A 25,647-nucleotide genomic window follows, 5' to 3' on the forward strand; every position below is an offset into this window, starting at 1 on the left:
TGGCTCTCATTGTGTGGTGTCTCTTAAATAGGTTGATTTATTGCAGGAATATACTTGAATGGCAAATACATCAAATACCTGATGAATATCCCTTGTTCTTCCTAAAATGCAAGAAAATAAATACTGTGCTGAAACAGTAGTTAGAAAGTCTTGTTAAAAAAAGAAAAATATATACAGAGAAGTAAAGCAGTACTCATTGACCAACATGAGATACAACATGATCAAAAGGTTTAAAAAATAATGAGTTGAAAACACAACAGGGGTTCTATTTATTGTTCTGGTGAGTCACAAAATATTCCGTTCAACAATTTCCCATATGAATGGAGTCTGACCTTATTCTCACAGGTCAGCCCAAGAACATTTCTTGAGATTTAAAGATAAAAATAAACAAAACAAAACTTCCAACTCCAATCACAGACTTAAAAACATGTTTAAACATTTTAATCCAACTCAGGTAAACGATTATTCTAGCATGCTTTCCACCAATTAAATTCATCCCAGAAAAGGCATTTATGGTTGTTAAGGATTGCAAACAAATGTCATTTTAGCTAAGATTAAAGATCACATTTTTGGATTGTTCAAGGTTAATGATACAAGGCAAGAACTCAAAAAAAAAAAATGCCTCTAAAAGGAAAAGCCAAGTCCCCCTTAATGATGGAAAATCATTCCTCATGCTTTCTGTGCAAATATATATCCCACTTAAGGAAAATATTTGCATGGAGAAGGTCAGTGGAACTGTGAAAATAATAAACCTTGCATGCAAGGGAGTGGTGAAGAGGTACCAGAGAACTCTTAACTCCTTGTACCTGTCAGCGTGTGAACCTTGTTCTTCCTGATGTATTACACTCTTCTCCAGCAGGGGTATTAGCTTTCTACAAGTGCAGAATGTACACTGCATTATCTCTGAATAAAGATGCTTGATGAAATATACAGACGCTTTTTAAAGACAGCTTATTTGGTAACTTATGGAGCAAAATATGTGGCGAGTACTCAGGGTCCGACCACACCAGTGGGCAGTCTGGTGTTTATCCAATGACTCTGCGGTGTCTACCCACTTTGCATCCTGGATACATGAACAGTGATAAATAGTGGTCACCTGCCAGCCACTGGGAATGCTGTCCACTGCCCTGGCATTATGGGGATCTTCCCAACCTGCTCTGGGAAGATGTCACCTGATGCTAAACCTTAATCTATTGCCAGTGAAACCTAGCAACAATAAACCAGTTACATGTCAGAGAAACAAAGTTGAAAACAGTGAATTAACTTGAAAATCTAAGGGAAAAATATGTCAGCATGCAGTTTGGATCACACTCCATTTACTTTCAAATGCCCGCCTTTTTATTGAAGTATAATTGATTTAATATGTTGTGTTAGTTTCCAGTGTAAAGCAAAGTGATTCAGTTACACATATATGTGTATGTATGTAACTGAATGTGCTATACAGTAGGACCTTGTTGTTTATCTATTTTACATATAGTAGTGTTATCTGTTAATCCCAAACTCCTAATTTATCCTTCCCTCCCTCCCCCCCCCTCCCCTTTCCCATTTAGTAACCATAAATTTGTTTTCTCTGTCTGTGAGTCTATTTCTATTTCATTAGTAAGTTCTTTTGTATCATTTTTTTTTAGATTTCACATATAAGTTATATCATATGATATTTGTCTTTCTTTGTTTGACTTCTTCACTTAGTATGACAATCTCTAGGATTGGAAGAATCAATACTGCTAAAATGACCATACCACCCAAGGCAATCTAAAGATTCAATGCAATCTCTATCAAATTACCAATGGCAGTTTTTGCAGAACTAGAACAAAAAATTTTTAAACTTCTGTAGAGCTGGAGAGGGTGTGGAGAAGAGGGAACCCTCTTGCACTGTTGGTGGGAATGTAAATTGATACAGACACTAAGGAGAACAGTATGGAGGTTCCTTAGAAAACTAAAAATAGAACTACCATACAACCCAGCAATCCCACTGCTGGGCATATACCCTGAGAAAACCATAATTCAAAAAGAGTCATGTACCACAATGTTCATTGCAACTCTATTTACAATAGCCAGGACATGGAAGCAACCTAAGTGTCCGTCGATAGATGAATGGATAAAGAAGATGTGGCACATATATACAATGGAATATTACTCAGCCATAAAAAGAAACGAAATTGAGTTATTTGTAGTGTGGTGGGTGGACCTAGAGTCTGTCATACAGAGTGAAGTAAGTCAGAAAGAGAAAAACAAATACCGTATGCTCACACATATATATGGAATCAAAACAAAATGATTATGAAGAACCTAGGGGCAGGACAGGAATAAAGATGCAGATGTACAGAATGGACTTGAGGACACAAGGAGGGGGAAGGGTAAGCTGGGACAAAATGAGAGAGTGGCATGGACATATATACACTACCAAATGTAAAATAGATAGCTAGTGGGAAGCAGCCGCATAGCACAGGGAGATCAGCTCCGTGCTTTAATGACCACCTAGAGGGGTGGGATAGGAAGGGTGGGAGGGAAGGAGATGCAAGAGGGAGGCGATATGGGCATATATGTATATGTATAGCTGATTCACTTTGTTATAAAGCAGAAATTAACATACCATTGTAAAGCAATTATACTCCAATAAAGCTGTTTCAAAAAAATTAAAAAATAAAGTTTTTTTCCTCAAAAAAAAAAAAATTTCTATAGAAACTCAAATGCCCCCTTTGAAATGTAGAAAACCTACTTGTCAATGAGACAAGAAAAACCTATATGTACTCTATACTTAGTAGACTTCTTTTGACCCATACTAATGATTAGATGTGCAGAGGAGAGAAATCAAAGCTAATTCACCAATCAAAGTACTGGAAATCAGATTCCAAACCAGAATACTCATTCATGTAATCTATAATATAATTTTCTTAATGAAAATAAATATTACTAACAGAATATTTGCTACAATCACAGGCTGGGTGAGAAATAGCAACTTTAGTGAGACTGATTGAAGAGTATCACTAATAAATCAAATAGAGAATGGGTCAAAGTACTATATATCAACAGAGATAGCTGTAGAAATTCATAGATGACTACTTGAATTTTAAGTAGTCTGAAGTAGATCACATTCTTAAACTAACCCACAAGATCTACGGATATCAAAACTGCTATTTCCAGTTACTTACTAGCTTCAGTGTGGCATAGATTGTGTAATTTTTAAGTTCCCAAGCTAGTGGTATAAAGGAGCTTCTGAGGAACAGAAACATGTCTTTCCAGTGGCAGGAGTTATGCTCCACAAGACACTGTCAAGAGTCCTACAGAATCTTGGGACTTCCCCGGTGGTCCAGTGGTAAAAGAATCCACCTTGCAATTCAGGGGACGCAGGCTTGATCCCCGGTCAGGGAACCAAGATCCTACATGCCATGGGGCAACTAAGCCCGCATGCCACAGCTACCGAGCTTGCGCACCTCAACTAGAGAGCCCACATGCTGCAAACTACAGATCCCACATGCTCTGGAGCCCACGTGCCACAACTACAGAGCCCATGCGCCTTGGAGCCCACATGCTACAACTAGAGAGAGAAAACCCGCACGCCACAACTAGAGAGAAGCCCATGAACCCCAATGAAAGATCCCGCATGCTGCAACTAAGACCTGACGCAGCCAAAAAAATAAAGAAAATAAGTATTTTTTTTTTTTTAAGAGTCATACAGAATCTTGATCACGGCTGTGTGAGAATCTCTTGGCTCCGCTATCTGAATGGGTTGTGGACATTTTGCAAGGATACTGAATGTTCCTTTTGGCATAAGGGATACCTGGAGTGAGTCAATATGGACAAGCCTTTAAATAAAGGACATAGCAAGTAACCTTGGAAATTATAGCAAGCCTCAAGTCCAATTAGATCTAATATGAGTTTGTTTGATTTTTTTAATCAAAAAACATTTATTTCTTTTGGTCTCATCCATTTACGGATGAATAAACTCTGAAATAAAAGGCCTATGAAACAATTAATAAACTCAGAGTGATGAAAAGGAAAGTATCAAAAGTTACAAGAAAAAATCACAGGAGATTCATTAAATAGATCTCAGTCCTTTTTTTCTCACCAAGCATTTAAATGTGTCAACAATTCTGTCAATTCCTATCACTAAGGAAATGTTATGATGATATGTAGAGGGTCAAACGGGAGCATTTCTCTGGCAAACTTTGATCATCAATCATCCACAACCTCATTGAAGCTGAACTTCAAAAAGTGCAACCAGATCATATTTTCAATTTTTCACTGGACAAAAGACTGCTTCAGTCATCAGGAGGCCAGTATGTTCTTGTAACCACAGCTGTGGCTGTTATCCCACAAAACCCAGAAAGATTTCATGAAACCGATCTGAACCAGTAGTAATTCCTACTTATGCCATAAAAATTGAGAGGGTAGGTCAATGCTGAAAATTAGTTATTTCACATGAATAGCAATAAAACTGTAGAATTTCTGTAAAATGGTAGAGTTGACAGCTCTGTAAAGAAGTGTTCTACGTTCAGTCACAATGTGTGCGTATGTTGGGGGGGCGGTTATTTCCCCACCCTACACTAAGAGAATTCTCCAATACCAGCTGGTTATCCTACTATTCAACTCAATTCTGACACTATCTATCTGGAGGTAGCATCCTATTCCACAGGAAAAGGGCTCAGTCCCATAAGGCCGCCCTCCGCTTAAGACACCGATCTCAAGCCCCGGTTACCTGTGCTTCTGACCAACTGGCTACAAATTGGGGGTTCCAATGACCTCCTCCAACTCAGGATGCCAGTCACAAGTCCAAGTTGTTCCCTGTAGTTCTGACCAACTGGCTATAAATCAGACGTTCCCATGACCCCCTTCTTGAGTTTCATTAATTGGCTAGAGAGGCTCACAGAACTCAGGAAATCCACTTTGCTTACTAGATAACCAGTTTATTATAAGAGGATAAAACTTGGGAACAATCCGATGGAAGACATGCACAGGGCAAGGTATGGGAAAGGGCAAGGAGCCTCCCTGCGCTGCTCTTCCCAAATCTCCATGCATTCACCAACCCGGAAGCTCTCTGAACAACGTCCTTTGGGTTTTTATGGAGGCTTCATTACGTAGGCATGATTGATTAACTCACTAGCCATTAGTGGTTGATTCGGCCTCTTGTCCCTCCCCCTCCCCCCCCTCCCATATCAGGGGGTAGAGTTGAAAGTTCCAACCCTCTATTCACAGTTGGTTCCTGTGCAACCAGCCCCACCTTTAGGTACTTTCCAAAAGCCATCTCATTCATCTAAACCCAGTTGTGGTAGAAAGGGGCTTGATGTGAATAACAAGACACCAATTTCACCTTCATGGAAGTCATTTCAGGAACGGAGGGCCGGAGACCAAACATTATAACAAAACCTACTCCCACTGTTCTTACTCCTCAGGAAATTCCCGTGGTTTTAGAAGCTGTGTGCCATAACACGGACCAAATATATATTTCTAGCTATAAATCAGAATCTCACACTCTGCAGTACTGTAGAAGGGACAGTACACATCGTGAAAGAAGTTCCTGGCCCTGTGGCCGTAGTATGACAGCCTTGTAAAGTCTCCAGTTCCTGCTATGGGATGACAAATCCTTACAGTCATTTGTCATTGGGTCTCAACCCAACAAATGATTATGTTTCCACAGCTGGAGGTTGGGGAGACGAACTAGTATGGTTATTCTAATCCTCATTATTATTTTCATTTATTTCATTTTTTAAAAGAATGCTCTTTGCACAAATCCCCCAGGACAGAGAACAGTAATAAATGTGCATTACAACTAAGTAAGCTCATAGCTTATTTTGAATGGTTATGTGCCAGACACTTCACTAATCACTTTTATGTAAGTAATTTAATTCTCACAAGCTGAGAGTGAGAGGGAGGTTTTATTATCCCCGCTTTACAGCTGAAGGAAAGGATGCCTCCACAGTTAAATAATTTTCCTGATATTATCTAGCAGAAGAGTAGCAGACTGGAAATTCCAACCTGTCTGCCACTAGAGCCCAGGTTTTAAACATCTATACTACTTTTCTTGAATTCAAAAAGTGATCTTATGGGCTGCTGGTAATAAATTTCACACGTCACCGCAATTCAAAAATTATTCAGTAATGTTAGAAGCCACTGTGTTAACTATTTTAGTCAAAAAGGACTGTAGCTAACATAATCTGGTGTGGCCCTACTTAATTAAACAACTACCTGGCTTCATGAGGTAATCAATTACATAAAATGTATATTTGTATGTATATTTGTCTAAGTAAGGTAATGATTAAAAAAACTGAAGGAACAATGGATGGAGGGAGAGAGGGAGGGATAAAAAGAAGAGGGAAGAAGGAAAGAAAGAAGGAAGTGATGGGGGGTGGGGAAGGAGAGAGACGGGGTGGGGAGAGAGAGAGAGAGAAGGGGAGAGAGGAAGGAAGGGAACAGGAAATCCGTTGCTGAATGTCAACCCTGTGTGGATGCTAATATCCGTTCTGAATCCACTTGGAAATCTCCTTCTGTTCTATAGATTTCTTTACTCCATAAGTCAAAACATTTCACTCCACACGCCAAGAGCATTATAAATTCTGACTTCTCATGGCAGAACTGATTAATAGACATACCCGATACTCTTCCAAAAGACCGAATTTTTTAAACTCTATTTAAATGTCACTCTTCTCATCTCCATGTGACTTACATATTTTCTAAATCACCCTTCGTTTCACACAACCATCACACCAGAAGCTTGGTGATGAAGGAAAGACACCACTGTTAATAGTTTTGTAAATCTTGACAACTTATACTTTAAAATGGTTCTTTAGAAATGTAAGCATTATGTCTAGAACTGATTCTAATCTAATGTTATATAATTGAAAAGATACAGCTTAGTACTTTTTTTTTTTTTCTTTTTAACTCGGAGGGAGCTGCAGCCCTGGAATCTTTACCAGGCAGTATTTGTTAATAATATATAAAAGCATATTACATATCAACATCAATAAAGGCAAATCAAACTTGTTTTGTACTTATAAGTTGAAGACTCTCCAGCCAATTTCTGTATTCTGTTTGTCTTAATGAATTAAAAACTCCAGAGAGTGCTCTGGGTTCACTGTATTACATTTAGGTATAATCAGACAGTGTTCTTTTGTCATGGAGTACTTGGCCCTGTATTAAGTCAAAGCAGCTTACTCTGCAGCAATAGGTCACTTGACTTAAACGTGAGTATTCAAGAATAGGAAAGACTGTGTTTCTCTCCCTGGGGAAGATGGCCTGAGAGTGGTGACACAATCCTCGTGTTTCTTTGAGTCATACCTTGCTCATTCTGGCAGACAGCCTTCAGGATGCGATGTCCGGGGCCACACTTGCCGTGATCAGGGATACAGATCCCTTCAGATGTCAGCCACTGATAACACACCGGATCCTCACAAGGGACAGATTCCACCAAGTGAGGGCAGTGCCCTGCAGGCCCTGTGGACTCCATGAGGACGTGGCGCTGTCTCATTCTAAATCCTAAAATGAGAAAGAATAAAAGGTTCATGGGATTCCACCCTGATCCAGCAAAGGAAAAGCAGCAGCAGCTAGGAAACTGATGGAACTTTTATTTGTGTACCTACAGCTAACCCTAAAGCATGTATTATTTTTATGTGTTTTATGTTATGGGAAATGGGGAGATGAGAAGAGGAAAGGAAAGACAAAAGGGAAAAGAACTGGAACAGAAAATCTGTCTTCTAAGAGTTTACAGCTTAGGAGTTAGAGTGGCCAGGCATAATCAAATGGAGTAATAAACAGCATATGTCCAATGGTATCAGTAAACCAGAACAAATAAATGAAGACTCACGGAAACAGCCTAAACATAGATAAATCCCCATTTTCTTTTTGTTGTTGTTTTTGACATTCTTGTTACTCTGTATTAAGCTGAAATACATCTATGCTTTGACATATCCCAGGTCACTGTTTCAGGCCCTGAGATCTCCCTGTATCACTCTCCTGAGATTTCCAGGTCAGCCTGCCCTGTGAAGACAGGACATCTTTGGGCTAGACATGGGTCCCTAGACAATTACTCAGTTTTTAAAAATGTACTGTGGGACTAGGCCCAAAGTTATACCATAATAAGGACGTGAATGGGTCTTACATGCTACAAGCCTACAGAGTCACAAACTCAATGTCAAGCAGGAGTCAAGCAGGTACAAACTGAGGGATGGGATATGGGTCAACCACAAGACTGTAGGGAGTGGTGGGGTCTGTGGTAAAACGGAAGATGTGTGCTTGCTTTAAAGTGTTTGACTATTATTCAGTTTCCATTGACTGTTACCACAAGGAAATGTGAACCCTATGTTGTCAAATCTTCCAATTTTGACTAAGAAGCCAGAAATGCAAGTTATGCTTGTTTTTTATATGACATCTCTCTATTTTTAAATGATGGGAATTAATTTACATTTTAAAAAGCCATGTAAGCTTTAAAAAGCCACTGAGAACGAGATGCAACCCTTTTGTTTGTGAGTTTTCCACCTCTGGCCCTCAGGTCACTTCTAAAAACTAGGCCTACCTTCCATGGATCTCATATCTTACCGTCCATCCTTTTATTTATTTTTTAAAAGAAGATGTTGCGGGTAGGAGTTTATTAATTAATTTATTTATTTTTGCTGTGTTGCGTCTTTGTTTCTGTGCGAGGGCTTTCTCTAGTTGTGGCAAGCGGGGGCCGCTCTTCATCGCGGTGCGCGGGCCTCTCACTATGGCGGCCTCTCTTGTTGCGGAGCACAGGCTCCAGACGCGCAGGCTCAGTAATTGTGGCTCACGGGCTTAGTCGCTCCGCAGCATGTGGGATCCTCCCAGACCAGGGCCCGAACCCGTGTCCCCTGCATTAGCAGGCAGATTCTCAACCACTGTGTCACCAGGGAAGCCCCCGTCCATCCTTTAATTCTCCAAATTCAGTCAACGGATTTAATTTCTTTTTCTTTTTTTTAAATGAAACCAATCTTATTACATAATAGCATCTTAAGAAATGACCATTTATTCCTTGGGACGGGTAAAAATAAATAAATAAATAAGAGACTTTTAGGAAGATAGCATGAGAACACTGAATTCACAGCAGAAGCCTGTGTTACCCCACCACTCTTCCCACAAGAGGAGGGGAGAGAGATAAGTTTGGGAGCATGAGAGGTAACAAAGCCAGGTGTACCCCTCTCAGTTTGCCAGGCCCATGCCTATTTCCCCACAAATAGTAGTGAGACAAAAAGAATACAAGGCTGAAGGTGTAGTTGGCAAAAGACTGTCTCCTCTTAAGTAGCCAAGAAGGATGGAACAAATGGACACTTGGTTTTAGGCCACAAGATGGAGCCGAACTCCCTTAGAATATTGCAGGGCTGGGCAAGTATTTTAAATACAAAGTTGTAAGGGCTTTATCGTTTTTTTTTTTTTTTTTTTTTTTTGGTTCAGGGTTAACCCATGAGCTCCTTTTAAAAGACAGACTCTTACGTTATGGATTGACCACCTGTGGGCAGGCATCATTTGGCCAGTCAGAGAACATATCCTTATGGCATTGAAAATATTAAGGTCAGAAGCGATTAAAACAATAGATGGCTTCTGCTGCGTTTCATACCTCCAAGTTTATGTCATTAATTAGTCAAAATAAAACCTGCAGGAAAATTCAGCTCCTTTCCTGGGCCGCCTTGAGAAGAGCGGCAGGAAACACACAGAGCTCTAAACCACACTCGACGGCCATCAAACTACAATGACCTCTGAGGCCTCATTGCCACACAGCATGGATGACCCCTGAGCCCTCATTGCCACACAACTTGGATGACCTCTATTCTTACATGTAATATGCTGCTTATTTATTGTCTCATGCTTGTGCTTGTTTAGTTTATATCTTTGAGCAAGACACAGCATGGGTCTCCATGATTTACAATGTTTGACAACCGGCCCAGAAACTTAGCAGTCTTTACGGAGGGATGCTGAGTGTCCTATTACCTAGAGCTTAACACCAGTGAGGGGCAGGTGCAGTTTTCCTCTATAAATCAAGTTGCATCTATCTCGCCATAAATCTGTAGATTACATCTCCTCAGTCAATAAATTCTTGCAGTCACTCATTTGTGCTGCCCTTGTCCTAACTCTAACTAGGATCACATCAAAGCACAAGCTCAGCATAAACAAAAACCTTGGATTCTCTTGTTAGCACTTAACTTGAATCACACACTGGTGTTCATGGCCGCAGTAGACATCAGGCTTCCTCTGGGTACCTCTGTTCTGAGAGATACACAACTGCCAAGTCCACAGTGGCTGGGCCCAGCCAACCATTTACCTTCATTCACTGAATTCCACACTAATCAGATAGTACCATTCAGTAAACAGTAGCTGCTGTATGGAGATCGCTATAATACACTGTGGGAAGCCACAGGAGGAACAGAAGACATAAATCTATTCTTCACAGAGCACACAGTCCAACAAGTCAAAAAGCACATATATTAACTAAGCATCCCCCCTATACCAAGACTGTGATAGCCACTTTACTTATATTACCCCAAATTAATAAACCCCCTACGCAATTTCATAAGTTACTACTCTCATTTTACATACGTGAAAACTAAGACTAGGTGATAACTGATTACTTCTCCTAAGGCACATAACTGATTCAATGGATACGTATGAGGGATAAATTAGGAGGTCGGTATTAACATATACACACTACTATATATAAAATAGATAACCAACAAGGACCTACTGTATAGCACAGGGAACTCTACTCAATATTTTGTAATACCGATAAGGGAACAGAATCTGAAGAATACACACACACACACATACACATATATATGCATATATGTACATATCTATACATATATACATACATATATATATAACTGCATATATACATATATACGTATAGCTGTGCTGTACACCTGAAACAAAGTATTGTAAATCAACTATACTTCAATTACAAAAATGGATACGTACGAAATTCAGCTGAGGTCTTCCTGAGTTGTTACCTCTTCACAAGGAAGAATTGAATTCAGCTCCTGTGTATGATGTGTTCTAGCCCCACTTAGAACAGTGGATCTGACAGGTACAATGGATCATTTCCTTAAAATAAAGCTGTGCGGATTACATATCAGAACTTTAGGTCCTGAGTAGCAAGAAGGAGTTCTAATAATCGCTTCCTGGCCACAGATTCAGTTCACCTTTAGTGAAACTATATTTGCACGGTTTTTCTCTGTGAACCCAAGGATTTAGTATATATTCTACTATTTTAGTGCATATGCTACTGAGGATAATTAAAAAAGAATGATTCGTGGGTTGGGGAAAGAAAAGGAAAGAAGTACCAGTGGCAGAAGAGAGGTCAATGTTTTTTAATTGAAGCCACAGAAAACTTAAAGGAGGCTCAGGAGGGTCAATCCAGGTCTAAGGACCTACATCTTCACATGCTAGTGGCTCAAAAGTGTCCACGTGAGCTTCTACAAAGCCACCAATGCCAACACTTGTCTCTACACTAACTCTGTTGGGACAGGCTTGAAGAAACGTCCAGCAGGTTGACCAAGGATAACAGAAGCTTATTCTCCTTACAGCATTCCAGTTGCCTCTCACCTCTGCAGCCTTGGACACTGATTAACAACTCTGAGTCAAAGAACCTGAGCAGGGCTTCCCTGGTGGCACAGTGGTTGAGAGTCCGCCTGCCGATGCAGGGGACATGGGTTCGTGCCCCGGTCCGGGAAGATCCCACATGCCGCGGAGCGGCTGGGCCCGTGAGCTATGGCCGCTGAGCCTGCACGTCCGGAGCCTGTGCTCCGCAACGGGAGAGGCCACAACAGTAATGAGAGGCCCGCGTACCGCAAAAAAAAAAACAACACACACACACATACAAAAAAACTGTCTTATATATGATCTGTGACAAAGCAAAATTATTTCATAGACTTCTCATTAATGGTGGATCTTTCTAGCAGGCATGGATGAAAATGTAAAATTTCCCCATTCTTGTTATATAAGATCTAAAACACGTCAGCATTTTCCTACTTTAGTGTGTCATCTAAATTGATTTCTTTCAGAGCATAAAAGACTATGTTCATAGATAGTCATGGCTTCTCAGTTTCACAATGTCTTTTCCTATGGGGATTTTTAGACCTTTAGGTGCTATAATGGGGGTAGGGGTAAGGGATACTATACTGAGGGAGGGTAGGATTCCCTGAAGTCCTAACACACAAGCAGTTACCTATTGTAACGCCATATCGGGAAGCCTCCATAAAATTTCTCTTAAGAACAACTTCTGTAGGCAAGGTTGCCTTTCTAGAATATATCTGAAAAGGGACAAGGATGTCATATAAATACATGTCTATGTATCAAAAAGAAGTTTTAGAAATGCACTATACCTATGGGTAGAGTTCGTCCATCAGCAAGTTTTTCAGGGTATTTATCTTTCATATATCTCTAATTATAACTCTCTGGGAAAGTATCAAAGATAAAGCAATGAATGATAAAACCTGATCCAATTTAAATTCCTCTGAAAGGTGTCCTAGCTTCACTTGACAAGTACCGACCTGCCGAACACCCATCCCCTTGTCTGCCTGTCACAGACCTGACGGAAGGAGCAAAGGCTGGGTACAACGGCGGATTTCCTAATGTACTTTGAATGCCTGACGGCCACAAACCTCAGATGATTCCTGATTGAAGGGTGTCTGCCTAAAAATAACAGCCACGTGGAAGATAATTTCTATAGTAACTAATTTCTTCTATTAGATAATAAAACATTTCATGCTTTCCCGTCCTCTTCTACTGTATTTTTAAAAATGTGAACAAAAGGGACCACACCAAAGCAATAACATGTGACTGGGAAAAAGACGAGTGAGGAGAAAAAGTCATTACCTCCAACTTTACACATTTATTTCTTGCCATGGTGGTTTGCTTGTTTTTCCTCCTCAAAGCCTCCACCATCCATATAGAAAGAGGGGTATAAAGTATCCAGGAAAATAGGACTATCCTAGATTTCTGCTAGGAGGTTCACTGCATTTCTTTAGGGTAGGCAATTCAAATATGAAACTAAACAGTTCAGTTGTATCCCAGAGTTGTGTGATGTTTAATGCATTAACCAGCGTACTCCAGCCTCCGTGGAATTCTCAACTACATTGAGTTTGTGACAGTCAGAGACTCTGGAAGAACCACGGTAGGACCATGGGACAGACCTAGATTGAGAGGATCCTGGAACTCATGCTCACGAGTCAATGGAAATAACAAGATGATTTAGCCTCATCATAACATGCTTGGACTCCTTGTAGGTACAGAATCATTTCCCTGGAGGGAGAACTCTATTTTTTATTCTTCCCAAGAGGGATGACAGGCAGGTGGTCCTGGCAGGTTTTAGTAAGACCTTACAAATAAAAGTTCTCTCTACTCTAGGGAGACATTTATAAAACTACAAACTCCCAGACCTGAATAACAATCACTGCAGCTTATACTCTCTCCCGTCTGTGATTACTTAGTTCCTAGGGCAGGTCACTTAGCCTCAGCAGTTCTCACCAATCCCAACATGCCCCTAAACTCTGCAGGTGGCTGGCAAAACTACCACCTTCAGATAAAGAAGTTCTACTGTCTCTACCCTTTCCTTCAAGCCCCAAAGGCTAAGCCTTTCTTTGAAAAATTTATTGTTGAAGGCAAAAAACACACATCCCAGATACCTGGTGCTCTCCAGCTGTTCTTGGAATACCCTCCCCTTCTCATACAACTGCAATCTACTTTTGCTCTCTCTCCAAAGATGATGCACTGGAGCTAAGGTGAATCCCATGCCTCACGCCATATCTCCTACATCAGGCTCAGTGATTCGCTCTCATGGATAATGGTTCCCACTGGCCTCTGGGCAGAGGGCTTCTCTGCTAACCTCAGTGTTGGACTTGTGCCTTGATCCAAACTTCTTTAGACTTACGGAGGAAATCATTAAGGAAGCCAGTGTTAGAAGGAACAGTGGACGGAGAAGACAGGAACACAAGTTCTTAGTCCTGGCCTGGCCATTATTAAATCACTGTGGGATTTAGGATAATTTCTTTACTTCTCCACACTTTAGTTTTGACATTTTAGGAAGTGTTAGATCCTTGCTGAAACTAAATGCTGATACAAAGTTGGGCAGTATATTAGTTTCCTTGGGTGATCAAAACAAAGTACCACAAACTGAGTAACGTAAAATAACAGAAATCTGCCTCATAATTCTGGAGGCTAGAAGCCCCAGATCAAGGTGTCAGTAGAGCCATGCTCCCTCTGAATGCTCTAGGGAAGGACTGTTTTCATGCCTCTCTCCTAGCTTCTAGTAGTTATTGGCCTATAGAAGCCTCCCTCTAATGTCTGCCTCTGTCTTCACATGGCCTTCTCCTTGTCTTCTGTGTCTTTGTATCTTCATAAGGCACTCTCCTCCATGTGTAGCTCTGTGTGCAGATTTTCCTCTTTGTATAGGGATATGAGGCATTAGAATAGGGCCTAGCCCAATCCAATACGACCTCGTCTCAACCTGATAACATTCGCAATAACCCTATTTCCAAATAAGGGCATATTCACATGTCCAAGGGGTTGGTATTGAACACATCTTTTTGGAGGACACAATTTACCCCACAACAGGTGAAGTCTAATGAACGATGCACCAGGGTGCCTTTGTCAGAGTTGACTTACGCAAGAGAGGGAGAGAAGCCAATGATGAAGTAATTTGGCATAAAAGCATCTTGGGAAAATGGGGTGAATGAAAGGGTCAGAATGTTGTGAGTTTCCCAGATGAGTTCCATGGACCTGTTCTGAGTTACGTGGAAGAGGAAGACAGAAATAAAAGTTGAAAGTGCAGGTTTTCACAAAGGGTTTTGTGAAAAGTTGGCTCAAGTGACCAAAACTGCAACACAGTTTTGAAAAAGGAGCATTTTCTGAATTGTTACAGAGACTCTATGGGCCAGAACAAAGCATTTAATAAACATCTATTACGTTTGACCCCTGCATTGCTTCTATCTTCTTGCAGGATCAGGACCTCGTATTTCCTTAAGGGAGTTGCTCCTGCCCCACTCTCAGCTTGTGAGGCTTGGATGGAGTTGTCCCTCCAGTGGTGGCCACATGCCTAGGACCTGGCTGGTTCAGCCCCACATCCCGCAATCAGAGCGTTTGGGACAGAGAGGAACACGTGACACAAAGCAGTCAGTGAGATTCAATTCCAGGACTCTTCCTGAAATTATTAAGGAAGACACTTCTTGCTACTTTATTTACCAGCGAAAATAAAAATTACCTTATATGTGTATGCGTGGTGAGAACTTTTAAGATTTAATCTCTTAGCAACTTTTAAGTATAAATACAGTATTGTTAACCATGCTATACATTGGATGCTGTACATTAGATCCTAAGAGCTTATTCATCTTGCAACTGGAAGTCTGTACACTTTGATCAACATCTCCCCATTTTTCCCACCACCTAGCCCCTGGCGACCACCATTCTACTGTCTATTACTATGAGTTTGGGTTTTTTAGAACCTACATAAAAGTGAGATTATACAGTATTTTTCTCTCTCTGTCTGACTTATTCCACTTCGTATAATGCCCTCAAGCTTCCTCAATATTGTCACAAATGGTAGGATTTCCTTCTATTTTTATGGCTGAAAAATATTCATATATATATATACATATATATACTTTCTATATATATGATATAAATATATATATATATGTGAGATATATACATATATAACATTTTCTTTATCCATTAATCTGTCTTTGGGCATTTTATCTGGTTCCATATGTTGACTATTGTGAGTAATGTGTCAATGAACACAAGGGTACAGAGAGAGAAAAATATTAAAAGTCCTTACCACAAAAAAAAGGTAACTCTGTGAGGTGATGGATATGTTAACTAAACTCACTGCAGTAATCATATATATATATATATGATTATATATCAAATCATCATATATATATCAAATCATCATGTTGTGTACCTTAAAATTACACAATGTTATATGTCAGTTATATCTCAAAAAAGATGATAAAAATTAATTAACCATAAAAATAAGATATCATCTTTTATAAGATGTTATGTTGATTTTATTACAATGCTCTAGAGAAAAAAAAACCTCCACATAAAATGTGCTTATTGATTTTGTGACACAATTAGATCTAGAAACCAAAACGTGTGAAAAGAATGGATCTAAGAATCAAGGAAACAAAATTTTTATCTTTATTCTCTAATTTGTGATCTGCAGACCATGTTGATGTTAACTGACCTCTGAAAGTTTCTATGAAATTGAGAGATTTTTACAGTCTGCCCCAGTAAAATCATAAATGGATTTTACAAATTGAGCTTAGATAATTAGGATGATATAGGGCTGTCTAATTTTTTGTTTTAACTCAAACATCAACTGCATAAAATAAGGTTCGAATGTAATACTGCCTCTTAAGCAATAAAAGACAATTATTTATATTTATATCTAATACTTGAATTTTTGTTAACAAATTCTAAGAAATAGATGTTTCAAATCAGAGTGCCTCAAATAGTTACAGAATGCTGTTGTTGCCTTGTTATCCATCTGTCAAGGACACCAATAATCACTAAAAGGCATGCATTAACCAAAACTAAATCTACCAACAAGAAGGATATACAATAAAAGTTTAGTGGTTGAAAAAAAGAAAAGAAAGAAAATGAATGCCTGGTCTTTGCTCCATGGAGAGGACATGCCTTAAACTGAAACTAATAAAGGGAAAAGTAGAAGCAAGAGATGGAGAAATAGATTATAAATGGAAGGAGAAAAGAATAGAAGATTGTAGAAACAGAAGATTATAAAGAAGAAGATAAAGAATGAAACTGTGCTCTGTTGGCCTCTTGATACTTTGGGATGCCACCCTACCTCCCCTTCTATTTTTAGCTAGATGAGCTAATAAGTTCCCTTATTTTGGCTTATACCAGTTGGAATTGGGCTTCTGTCACTTATAACCAAAAGTGTCCCAATGAATATAGGGCCCACTTGGCCTGGTGTGGGTTCTCCAGCTTTGAAAGCAAAAGAAGGCAACACTCAATGCAGTAACTTTGTGCCAGCAGGGACAGCCATGGCCACAGTGGCTGCGGGAGCCTAAGTCCAGCCTCAAATGATGTTCTAGACAGAGATCTTAAAACAGAGACACACACATCAAACATAAGAGGACTGGTGCTACTAACAGGTAAGTCACCCTGGGGAGCCTCACCTACAACTACAAGAGACTTGCGTAGTCCAGTTATACACGTGTGGACCACAAGACAACAAATCGTGAGTGTTAGAATTAATGGGAAATTATTTGTACCTATAAGCTAAAGAGGCTTGGGGGGCATTCTGGTTACATGTCTAATACAGGAGTAGTGTGAGCTTTCCAATAGACCCCCATATTCTATTGAGATTCAGATTTCTATTGTTTGACAAAAGACTTAAATTTAGTCTTTCTGTCCTAGATGCAATACACATACTCCTCTTCTACCTTAGAACAAAAGAGACAGAATAAAGAGAAAAGCCAAGGGACGTGGGTGTGTGAACCTGGGCGTGCTCATGTGTGCCTGTGAGCCCTCTGGGGAGTGCTGAAATGTGAGTTTTCAAATGGAGGTAGAATTAAGCTGAGAGCATCAGTATCGTAGCACCAAGCACTTGGCCATGTGCTCTTCTTTTCCGTGGGATAACTGGAGGGATTAGTGCTTAGCAAACACAACCTAACTTGTGGAATGTCCTTGGATCTCATTTCTCTAAGTAAAATGAATATTTCCTTTTAGCACTGCCATTAAGGAACACAGTATCAAGAAAAACTGAAGGATCAAAAAAAAACCAAAAAAACTAAAGGATCAATAAAAGAGAAGTCAAGATGCCACTAAAAATGTACATTTGAAGATGCAGATGTGTATATAACAGCAAACCAAAGAAAACAGGACTGCACAGACCTATAAATTTTTTTTTAACATCTTTTCTGGAGTGTGTGTGTATATATATATATATATATTTTTTTTTTTTCACTACAGTGCCCATCAAGGGCTTCTTTTCTTTTCTTTTTTTTTAAAATGTTTTTTTTGATTATTTAAATTTCTTTATTTTATCCATTGTATCTGTCTCTTGGCCACTGAAGAGTTTTGTGGGGTTTTTTTTAACATCTTTATTGGAGTATAATTGCTTTACAATGTTGTGCTAGTTTCTGTGGTATAACAAAGTGAATCAGTTATACATATACCTAGATACCCACATCTCCCTCCCACCATCCCTAACCCACCCCTCTAAGTGTAAACAAAGCACTGAGCTGATCTCCCTGTGCTATGCAGCTGCTTCCCACTAGCTATCTATTTTACATTTGGTAGTGTATATATGTCCATGCCACGCTCTCACTTCATCCCAGCTTACCCTTCCCCCTCCCCATGTCCTCAAGTCCATTCTCTACTTCTGCTTCTTTATTCCTGTCCTGAACCCCGTAGGTTCTTCAGAACCTTATATATATTTTTTAGATTCCATATATATGTGTTAGCATATGGTATTTGTTTTTCTCTTTCTGACTTACTTCACTCTGTGTGACAGACTCTAGGTCCATCCACCTCACTAAAAATAACTCAATTTGTTTCTTTTTATGGCTGAGTAATATTCCATTGTATATATGTGCCACATCTTCTTTATCCATTCATCTGTTGATGAAAACTTAGGTTGCTTCCATGTCTTGGCTATTGTAAATAGTGCTGCAGTGAACATTGTGGTACATGACTCTTTTTGAATTATGGTTTCCTCAGGGTATATGCCCAGTAGTGGGATTGTTGGGTAGTATGGTAGTTGTATTTTTAGTTTTTTAAGGAACCTCCATACTGTTCTCCATAGTGGCTGTATCAATTTACATTCCCACCAAGAGTGCAAGAGGGTTCCCTTTTCTCCACACCCATTTATTGTTTGTAGACTTTTTGATGATGGCCATTCTGACTGGTGTGAGGTGATACCTCACTGTAGATCTGATTTGCATTTCTCTAATGATTAATGATGTTGAGCATCGTTTCATGTGTTTGTTGGCAATCTATATATCTTCTTTGGAGAAATGTCTATTTAGGTCTTCTGCCAATTTTTGGATTGGGTTGTTTCTTATTTTGATATTGAGCTCCATGATCTGCTTGTATATTTTGGAGATTAATCTTTTGTCAGTTGCTTCGTTTGCAAATATTTTCTCCCATTCTTAGGGTTGTCTTTTCGGCTTGTTTATGGTTTCCCTTGCTGTGCAAAAGCTTTTAAGTTTCATTAGGTCCCATTTGTTTATTTTTGCTTTTATTTCCATTTCACTAGGAGGTGGGTCAAAAAGGATCTTGCTGTAATCTATGTCATAGAGTGTTCTGCCTATGTTTTCCTCTAAGAGTTTTATAATGTCTGGCCTTACATTTAGGTCTTTAATGCATTTTGAGGGTTTTTCTTGTGTATGGTGTTAGGGAGTGTTCTACCTTTATTCTTTTACACATAGCTGTCCAGTTTTCCCAGCACCACTTATTGAAGAGGTTGTCTTTTCTCCCTTGTATATTCTTTCCTCCTTTATCAAGGGTAAGGTGACCTTATGTGTGTGGGTTTATCTCTGGGCTTTCTATCCTGTTCCATTGATCTATATTTCTGTTTTTGTGCCACTACCATACTGTCTTGATTACTATAGCTTGGTAGTATGGTCTGAAGTCAGGGAGCCTGATTCCTCCAGCTCCGTTTTTCTTTCTCAAGACTGCTTTGGTCATTCGGGGTCTTTTGTGTTTCCATACAAATTGTGAAATGTTTTGTTCTATTTCTGTGAAAAATGCCAGTAGTAGTTTGATAGGGATTGCACTGAATCTGTAGATTGCTTTGGGTAGTATAAGTAATTTCAAAATGTTTATTCTTCCAATCTAAGAACATGGTATATATCTCCATATGTTTGTATCACCTTTAATTGCTTTCATCAGTGTCTCACAGTTTTCTGCATATAGGTGTTTTGTTTCCTTAGGTAGGTTTATTTCTAGGTATTTTATTCTTTTTGTTGCAATGGTAAATGGGAGGGTTTCCTTAATTTCTCTTTCAGAATTTTCATCACTAGTGTATAGGAATGCAAGAGATTTCTGTGCATTAATGTTGTATCCTGCAACTTTGCCAAATTCATTGATTAGCTCTAGTAGTTTTCTGGGAGCATCTTTAGGATTCTCTACGTATAGTATCATGTTATCTGCAAACAGCGACAGTATTACTTCCTCTTTTCCGATTTGGATTCCTTTTGTGTCTTTTTCTTCTCTGATTGTTACGGCTAAAACTTCCAAAACTATGTTGAATAACAGTGGTGAGAGTGGACAACCTTGTCTTGTTCTTGATCTTAGAGGAAATGGTTCCAGTTTTTCACCATTGAGAACGATGCTGGATGTGGGTTTGTCATATATGGCCTTTATTATGTTGAGGTAGGCTCCCTCAATGCCTACTTTCTGGAGGGTTTTTATCATAAATGGGTGTTGAATTTTGTTGAAAGCTTTTTCTGCATCTTTTGAGTTTATCATATGGCTTGTTAATATGGTGTATCACATTGATTGATTTGCATATATCGAAGAATCCTTGCATTCCTGGGATAAACCCCACTTGATCATGTTGTATGATCCTTTTAATGTGCTGTTGGATTTTGTTCGCTAGTATTTTGTTGAGAATTTTTGCATCTATGCTCATCAGAGATTTTGGCCTGTAGTTTTCTTTTTTTGTGACCTCTTTGTGTGGTTTTAGTATCAGAGTGATGGCGGCCTTGTAGAATGCGTTTGGGAGTGTTCCTCCCTCTGCTATATTCTGGAAGAGTTTGAGAAGGATAGGTGTTAGCTCTTCTCTAAATGTTTGATAGAGTGCGCCTGTGAAGCCATCTGGTCCTGGGCTTTTGTTTGTTGAAAGATTTTTTTTTTTTTTTTCAGTACGCGGGCCTCTCACTGTTGTGGCCTCTCCCGTTGCGGAGCACAGGCTCTGGACGCGCAGGCTCAGTGGCCATGGCTCACGGGCCCAGCCGCGGCATGTGGGATCTTCCCAGACCGGGGCACGAACCCGCGTCCCCTGCATTGGCAGGCAGACTCTCAACCACTGTGCCACCAGGGAAACCCTGTTGAAAGATTTTTAATCACAGTTTCAATTTCAGTGCTTGTGATTTGTCTGTTTATATTTTCTATTTCTTCCTGGTTCAGTCTCAGAAGGTTGTGCTTTTCTAAGAATTTGTCCACTTCTTCCAGGTTGTCCATTTTATTGGCATAGAGTTGCTTATAGTAATCTCTCATGATCTTTTGTATTTCTGCAGTGTCAGTTGTTACTTCTCCTTTTTCATTTCTAATTCTATTGATATGAGTCTTCTCCCTTTTCTTCTTGATGAGTCTGGCTAACGGTTTATCTATTTTGTTTACCTTCTCAAAGAACCAGCTTTTAGTTTTATTGATCTTAGCTATGGTTTCCTTCATTTCCTTTTCATTTATTTCTGATCTGATTTGTATGATTTCTTTCCTTCTGCTAACTTTGTTTTTTTTTTTGGTTCTTCTTTCTCTAATTGCTTTAGGTGTAAGGTTAGGTTGTTTATTTGAGATTTTTCTTGTTTCTTAAGGTAGCATTTATTGCTATAAACTTCTCTCTTAGAACTGCTTTTGCTGCATCCCATAGGTTTTGGGTCATTTGTTTCTCGGTATTTTTTGATTTCTCTTTGATTTCTTCAGTGATCTCTTGGTTATTTAGTAGTGTATTGTTTAGGCTCCATGTGTTTGTATATTTTACAGTTTTTTTCCTGTAATTGATATCTAGTCTCATAGCGTAACAAATATAAACAAGCACACAAAGGTTGAAGATTTCGCTTTAAGCCTGAGGACAACATCAATAGAAAACAACACACATAAATGCCCCTCATGAAAATTTGAACTATAACATCAAATTCAGTATGTGATTCAGCCTTTGGGAATCTGAAAATAATAAATAGATATGCAAAACCGTTGTTTCTTGATATGATTACAGAAATCGTATCTAATTTCTACAGTATAACCATTACATATAAAAAAATCATTAATTTATGGTTAGCAGATATTTGATCCAGTCCAAATGTCCATAAGACATTTGGTACATGGCAAAAGCTCCTTGAATTTGGTCCTAATCAAATCATGTGGCATGGGATGAATATGCTCATGGATGTTTTGGACGGGACCAAATATGAAGGACATTTTGGTGTGTCTTATGGACATTTTGGTCAGGACCAAATATCTTGCAGGGTTAAATTATACCAGTTTTCAGTAATAGTCACTTCACCAGCTACGAGCCTAATTGAAAGGTCAACCAAGGTAGGATTCTGTGTCCACAGAAATGTCTCCAATGCTTCCTTAATAACTGAATGCTGTCAGACTTGAGCTGGTTATCTACATTTTACAAACAAATATTGTCCTAAGCAGACTTAAGGGGCTATTTAGTGACCAGAATAAATAGCATGCACTAGAAGGAAACGAACCACATACAAACAAGGCACTCACCTTTTCTTCCCTGAGGATCGTGGCAGTTTTCATGGACGCACAAGCCCCAGGCTGACCAGGAAGATACTATACAGTCTGTAGAGCAAGGGATATTGCAGAGCTGAGAAGCTGAAGGGGCAGGTCCCAAACATAATGTCTTTTCCACGGGTCTAGAGACTGCATGGATGGAAAAAAAAAAATGGCCCAAGTCACATTCTCTGAACATCCCTAGAATTTTTCCCATCTTTATTTGTGTGCCTGCCTTGCTCACATCAGCTTTATGGTTAAACAGATTATATGCAAACAAACTATCAACACTCTTCCAATATGTACTACTTAGCTGCACATTATTAGCATGTAGGGTGAGGAAAGGCAAGGAAAGACAGTGACAAAGGGCACTCATTTGAGTGTCCTGTTTGACAGAGTATTCCCTGGGAATCCAAGAGGACTGGAAACCTAGATAAAAATTATCTAGAGTTATGAAGTTTAAAAAAATTAAGTGGCTTTGTGAAGTTCCAAGATGAGTCTATCTCAACTATACAGATGACTGGGTTGTTGTGAAAAATTCAAAACTGAAACCCGAGGTGGGGTGTTTAGCATAACCAGTCTACTGCTCTTACTCCCCTGAGGGGTGGACCTCTCGAAGACACGGAGGAAAAATGGTTTTTAGAAGAAGAAGAAAAATCAGGATCTGCAGTGGCAGAATTAGTCCCTGGAAGTCAGTTTCATTAGAAAGCCTACCCAGAGGCACAAGGAGTGTCTGCGGAGCCACAGGAAATGCCAACTAGGAAACTTCCAGCCCTTCCTGGTATGCACCTGCGCCCGGAGAATGCCCAGAACTGGGTCAAGGCAGGAGGCAGTAATCATCTGTGCATCAGTGGTGCTCCTCGAGTGTCCTCTCTGTGCAGACCCATGCTGAGAATCATGAAAATACACAGATGAAGAAGAAGATGGGCTCCTGATTCTCATGGAGATTATAACATAATAGGAGCTAGGAGAGCAATATCCCAAAATGACCCAATAAAAGAACAGCCAAATGCCTGACTACACTTGCACAGAGTGATCCCACACTAAGTGGGTTTCGGAGCAATTCAGAGTTTGTGAGCCAATGGTTTAAGACCAGACGGTTTTATCTTATGGGTTGCCTTGTACTATGATTGAAATATTTCCTATACGTCACTTCCATCTGTTAAGCAGATCAGAAGTGCTTCAAAGACGGAGACTGGTATGAGACAATAGGGAGGTAAATCACCCCATCTACTTTACTTCCTCACTCTTTACATAAGATGTGAATTGAATCAGATACAGATCGAACTAAATCACAGCTGTGACCAGCAGAACTCTGAATGGAAACGAAAGCAAGAGCAAAATCAAAAAAATACTGTCACGAAGATGTTTTAACCATCGGGGAAAGAAGTGGAGCGGCTTGAGGTATCTATGAGGGTGAATGGGAAAAACAAAAGGTTGCAAAGGAAAATGATAATAACGGTTTGTTTGCAACTAATTCTTTTACAGTTTACCAGAAGGATTTGACATGACTTAAAATAAAAGACAGGAACAAAGCAAGATTGCTAACGTAAATGTCAAATGTCAAGCCATGTGGGAGAGACAGGCCAGGGAAGAGAGAGCAGATACTGGGGGAAAGTAAAGGGGTTTCCTGGGAAGGCTGAGGAGAGGTGATGATCAGAGATTGTGCTGAAGATAACAACAGCTGGGTGGGGAGGTTGGAGTGACCAGGACTGTGCATGTACATATGACACTGATGGGTAAAGAAAAACCTGTGAGATGGGGGAGGAGTTTGCAATTCCTTCCCCAGGAGTGAGTAAAAGACCAACAAGCAGCCATTCACTGAGTACATCATGCATTCATTCCAAAACCACTGAGTACCCGTTTAAATTAGGCCCTATTGGAGGGCGTCTGCTTTCAAGGAACTCTCAGTCGAGAAGGGTACGTCAAGTAGCACTTTAACAAGATTGATGGAAAGAGATGCTTTAGAGTATTGTATACATAGGAAGCTGCACAGCCAGAGGTCTTAAGGCAGAAGTGTGTTTCGGTCCAGGCCCATGCTTGGTTAGCATGTGTTCTCACAAACTCTAACTTTAGTTCCAAAAACAAAACCTAAGTAATGATGGAAAAGGACGTGGGGGCATGTCAACTGATTACTCTGGCTGTTTAATAAACATTTAGTGCATGCCAGGCACTGTTTATAAACATCAATTCATTTATCCTGCATAACTTTGAGATATATACTATTATTATTCCTACTTTAAAATGGGGAAACTGAGACACACCTTACTCACTTGCTCACATTCCCAATTAGCAAGCAGTGGAGCCAGGATCTGGAACAAGGTGGTCTGGTTCCAGAATCTGTGCTGTGAACCACTGCTCTATGTGGCCTCATCATCGGTCATTCAACCTCCATTGCTAAGTACTTACCATGAGTTAACACTGTGTTAGGTGCTGAAGCTAGATTTGTCGTGAAACAGACAAGGTCACTTGTCCTCATGTAGCCTCTTTTTCGATGTGAGTTGCTACTAAGCATTCATGAGTCCACAAGCCTCAACAATAAGACTAGAAAGCCATTATTGCTGCTTCTCTCTCCTTTGCCATGGCTGTCTCCCCGTAACACCAGACAGAACTTAAGTGTCTGACGATCAATGCTGAGAAGGTACCCCAAACGTCTCAGCTCCGAGACCCAGCAGACACTTGCTGCCGCAATCTCTGAACTTGAGGTTGGACCCTGCAGTTGAAACTGGTCAATGCACCAGCGCAATACCTAGGCTCACAGCAGGTCTGAACTAAATCTCGTTAGAAGCGCCAGAATGGCTTAACTGTCCAGAAGGCAGTTAAGCCTTAGGGTTGGTAGTGCAGTTGGAAAGAGACTGGGGAACTTGACATGAAGCTGCATGTGTCCAGGACAATGTTTTTACAGATATTATGTTTATTTGGCTTACTTTTGGAGGGCTGTTGATGATTATTGGGAGGTGAGGGGTTAAGTCCCCTAAGGTCCCCTTTGATAAATACTTAACTGTCAATCAACTGACTGTTTGACATGAGGGCTAATGGTATTAAGATATGAAATTAGGGAGAGACATGATATGCTGGTGAGGAATGGGGGGATTTCCCTGGAGGCTACTAAGCGACATAATTGGAGGCCCAGGGGTGGGAGTGAGGCCATTTGTCAGAGCACTCATGCCTCTTCAGCACCTGCTGCTTTGAAAGACAGTAGATCTTAATCCATGTCAATAAATTCTT

The 25,647-nt window shown here is 39.9% G+C and overlaps 1 protein-coding gene across 1 annotated transcript in view; it reads right to left on the reverse strand.

Annotated features, from left to right (window-relative positions):
* Nucleotides 1–25,647, reverse strand: part of THSD7B (thrombospondin type 1 domain containing 7B) — a gene marked incomplete at both ends in the record, with an annotated part of 764,094 nt that overhangs the window by 473,558 nt on the left and 264,889 nt on the right. The window contains 2 exons of the mRNA XM_082658783.1: nt 7,276–7,473; nt 22,414–22,569. Coding sequence (XP_082514909.1) covers nt 7,276–7,473; nt 22,414–22,569 — 354 coding nt within the window. The remainder of the gene's footprint in view (nt 1–7,275; nt 7,474–22,413; nt 22,570–25,647) is intronic.

This window comes from Grampus griseus, assembly GCF_964374135.1.
Source record: "Grampus griseus genome assembly, chromosome: 7".
Classification (NCBI taxonomy): domain Eukaryota; kingdom Metazoa; phylum Chordata; class Mammalia; order Artiodactyla; family Delphinidae; genus Grampus; species Grampus griseus.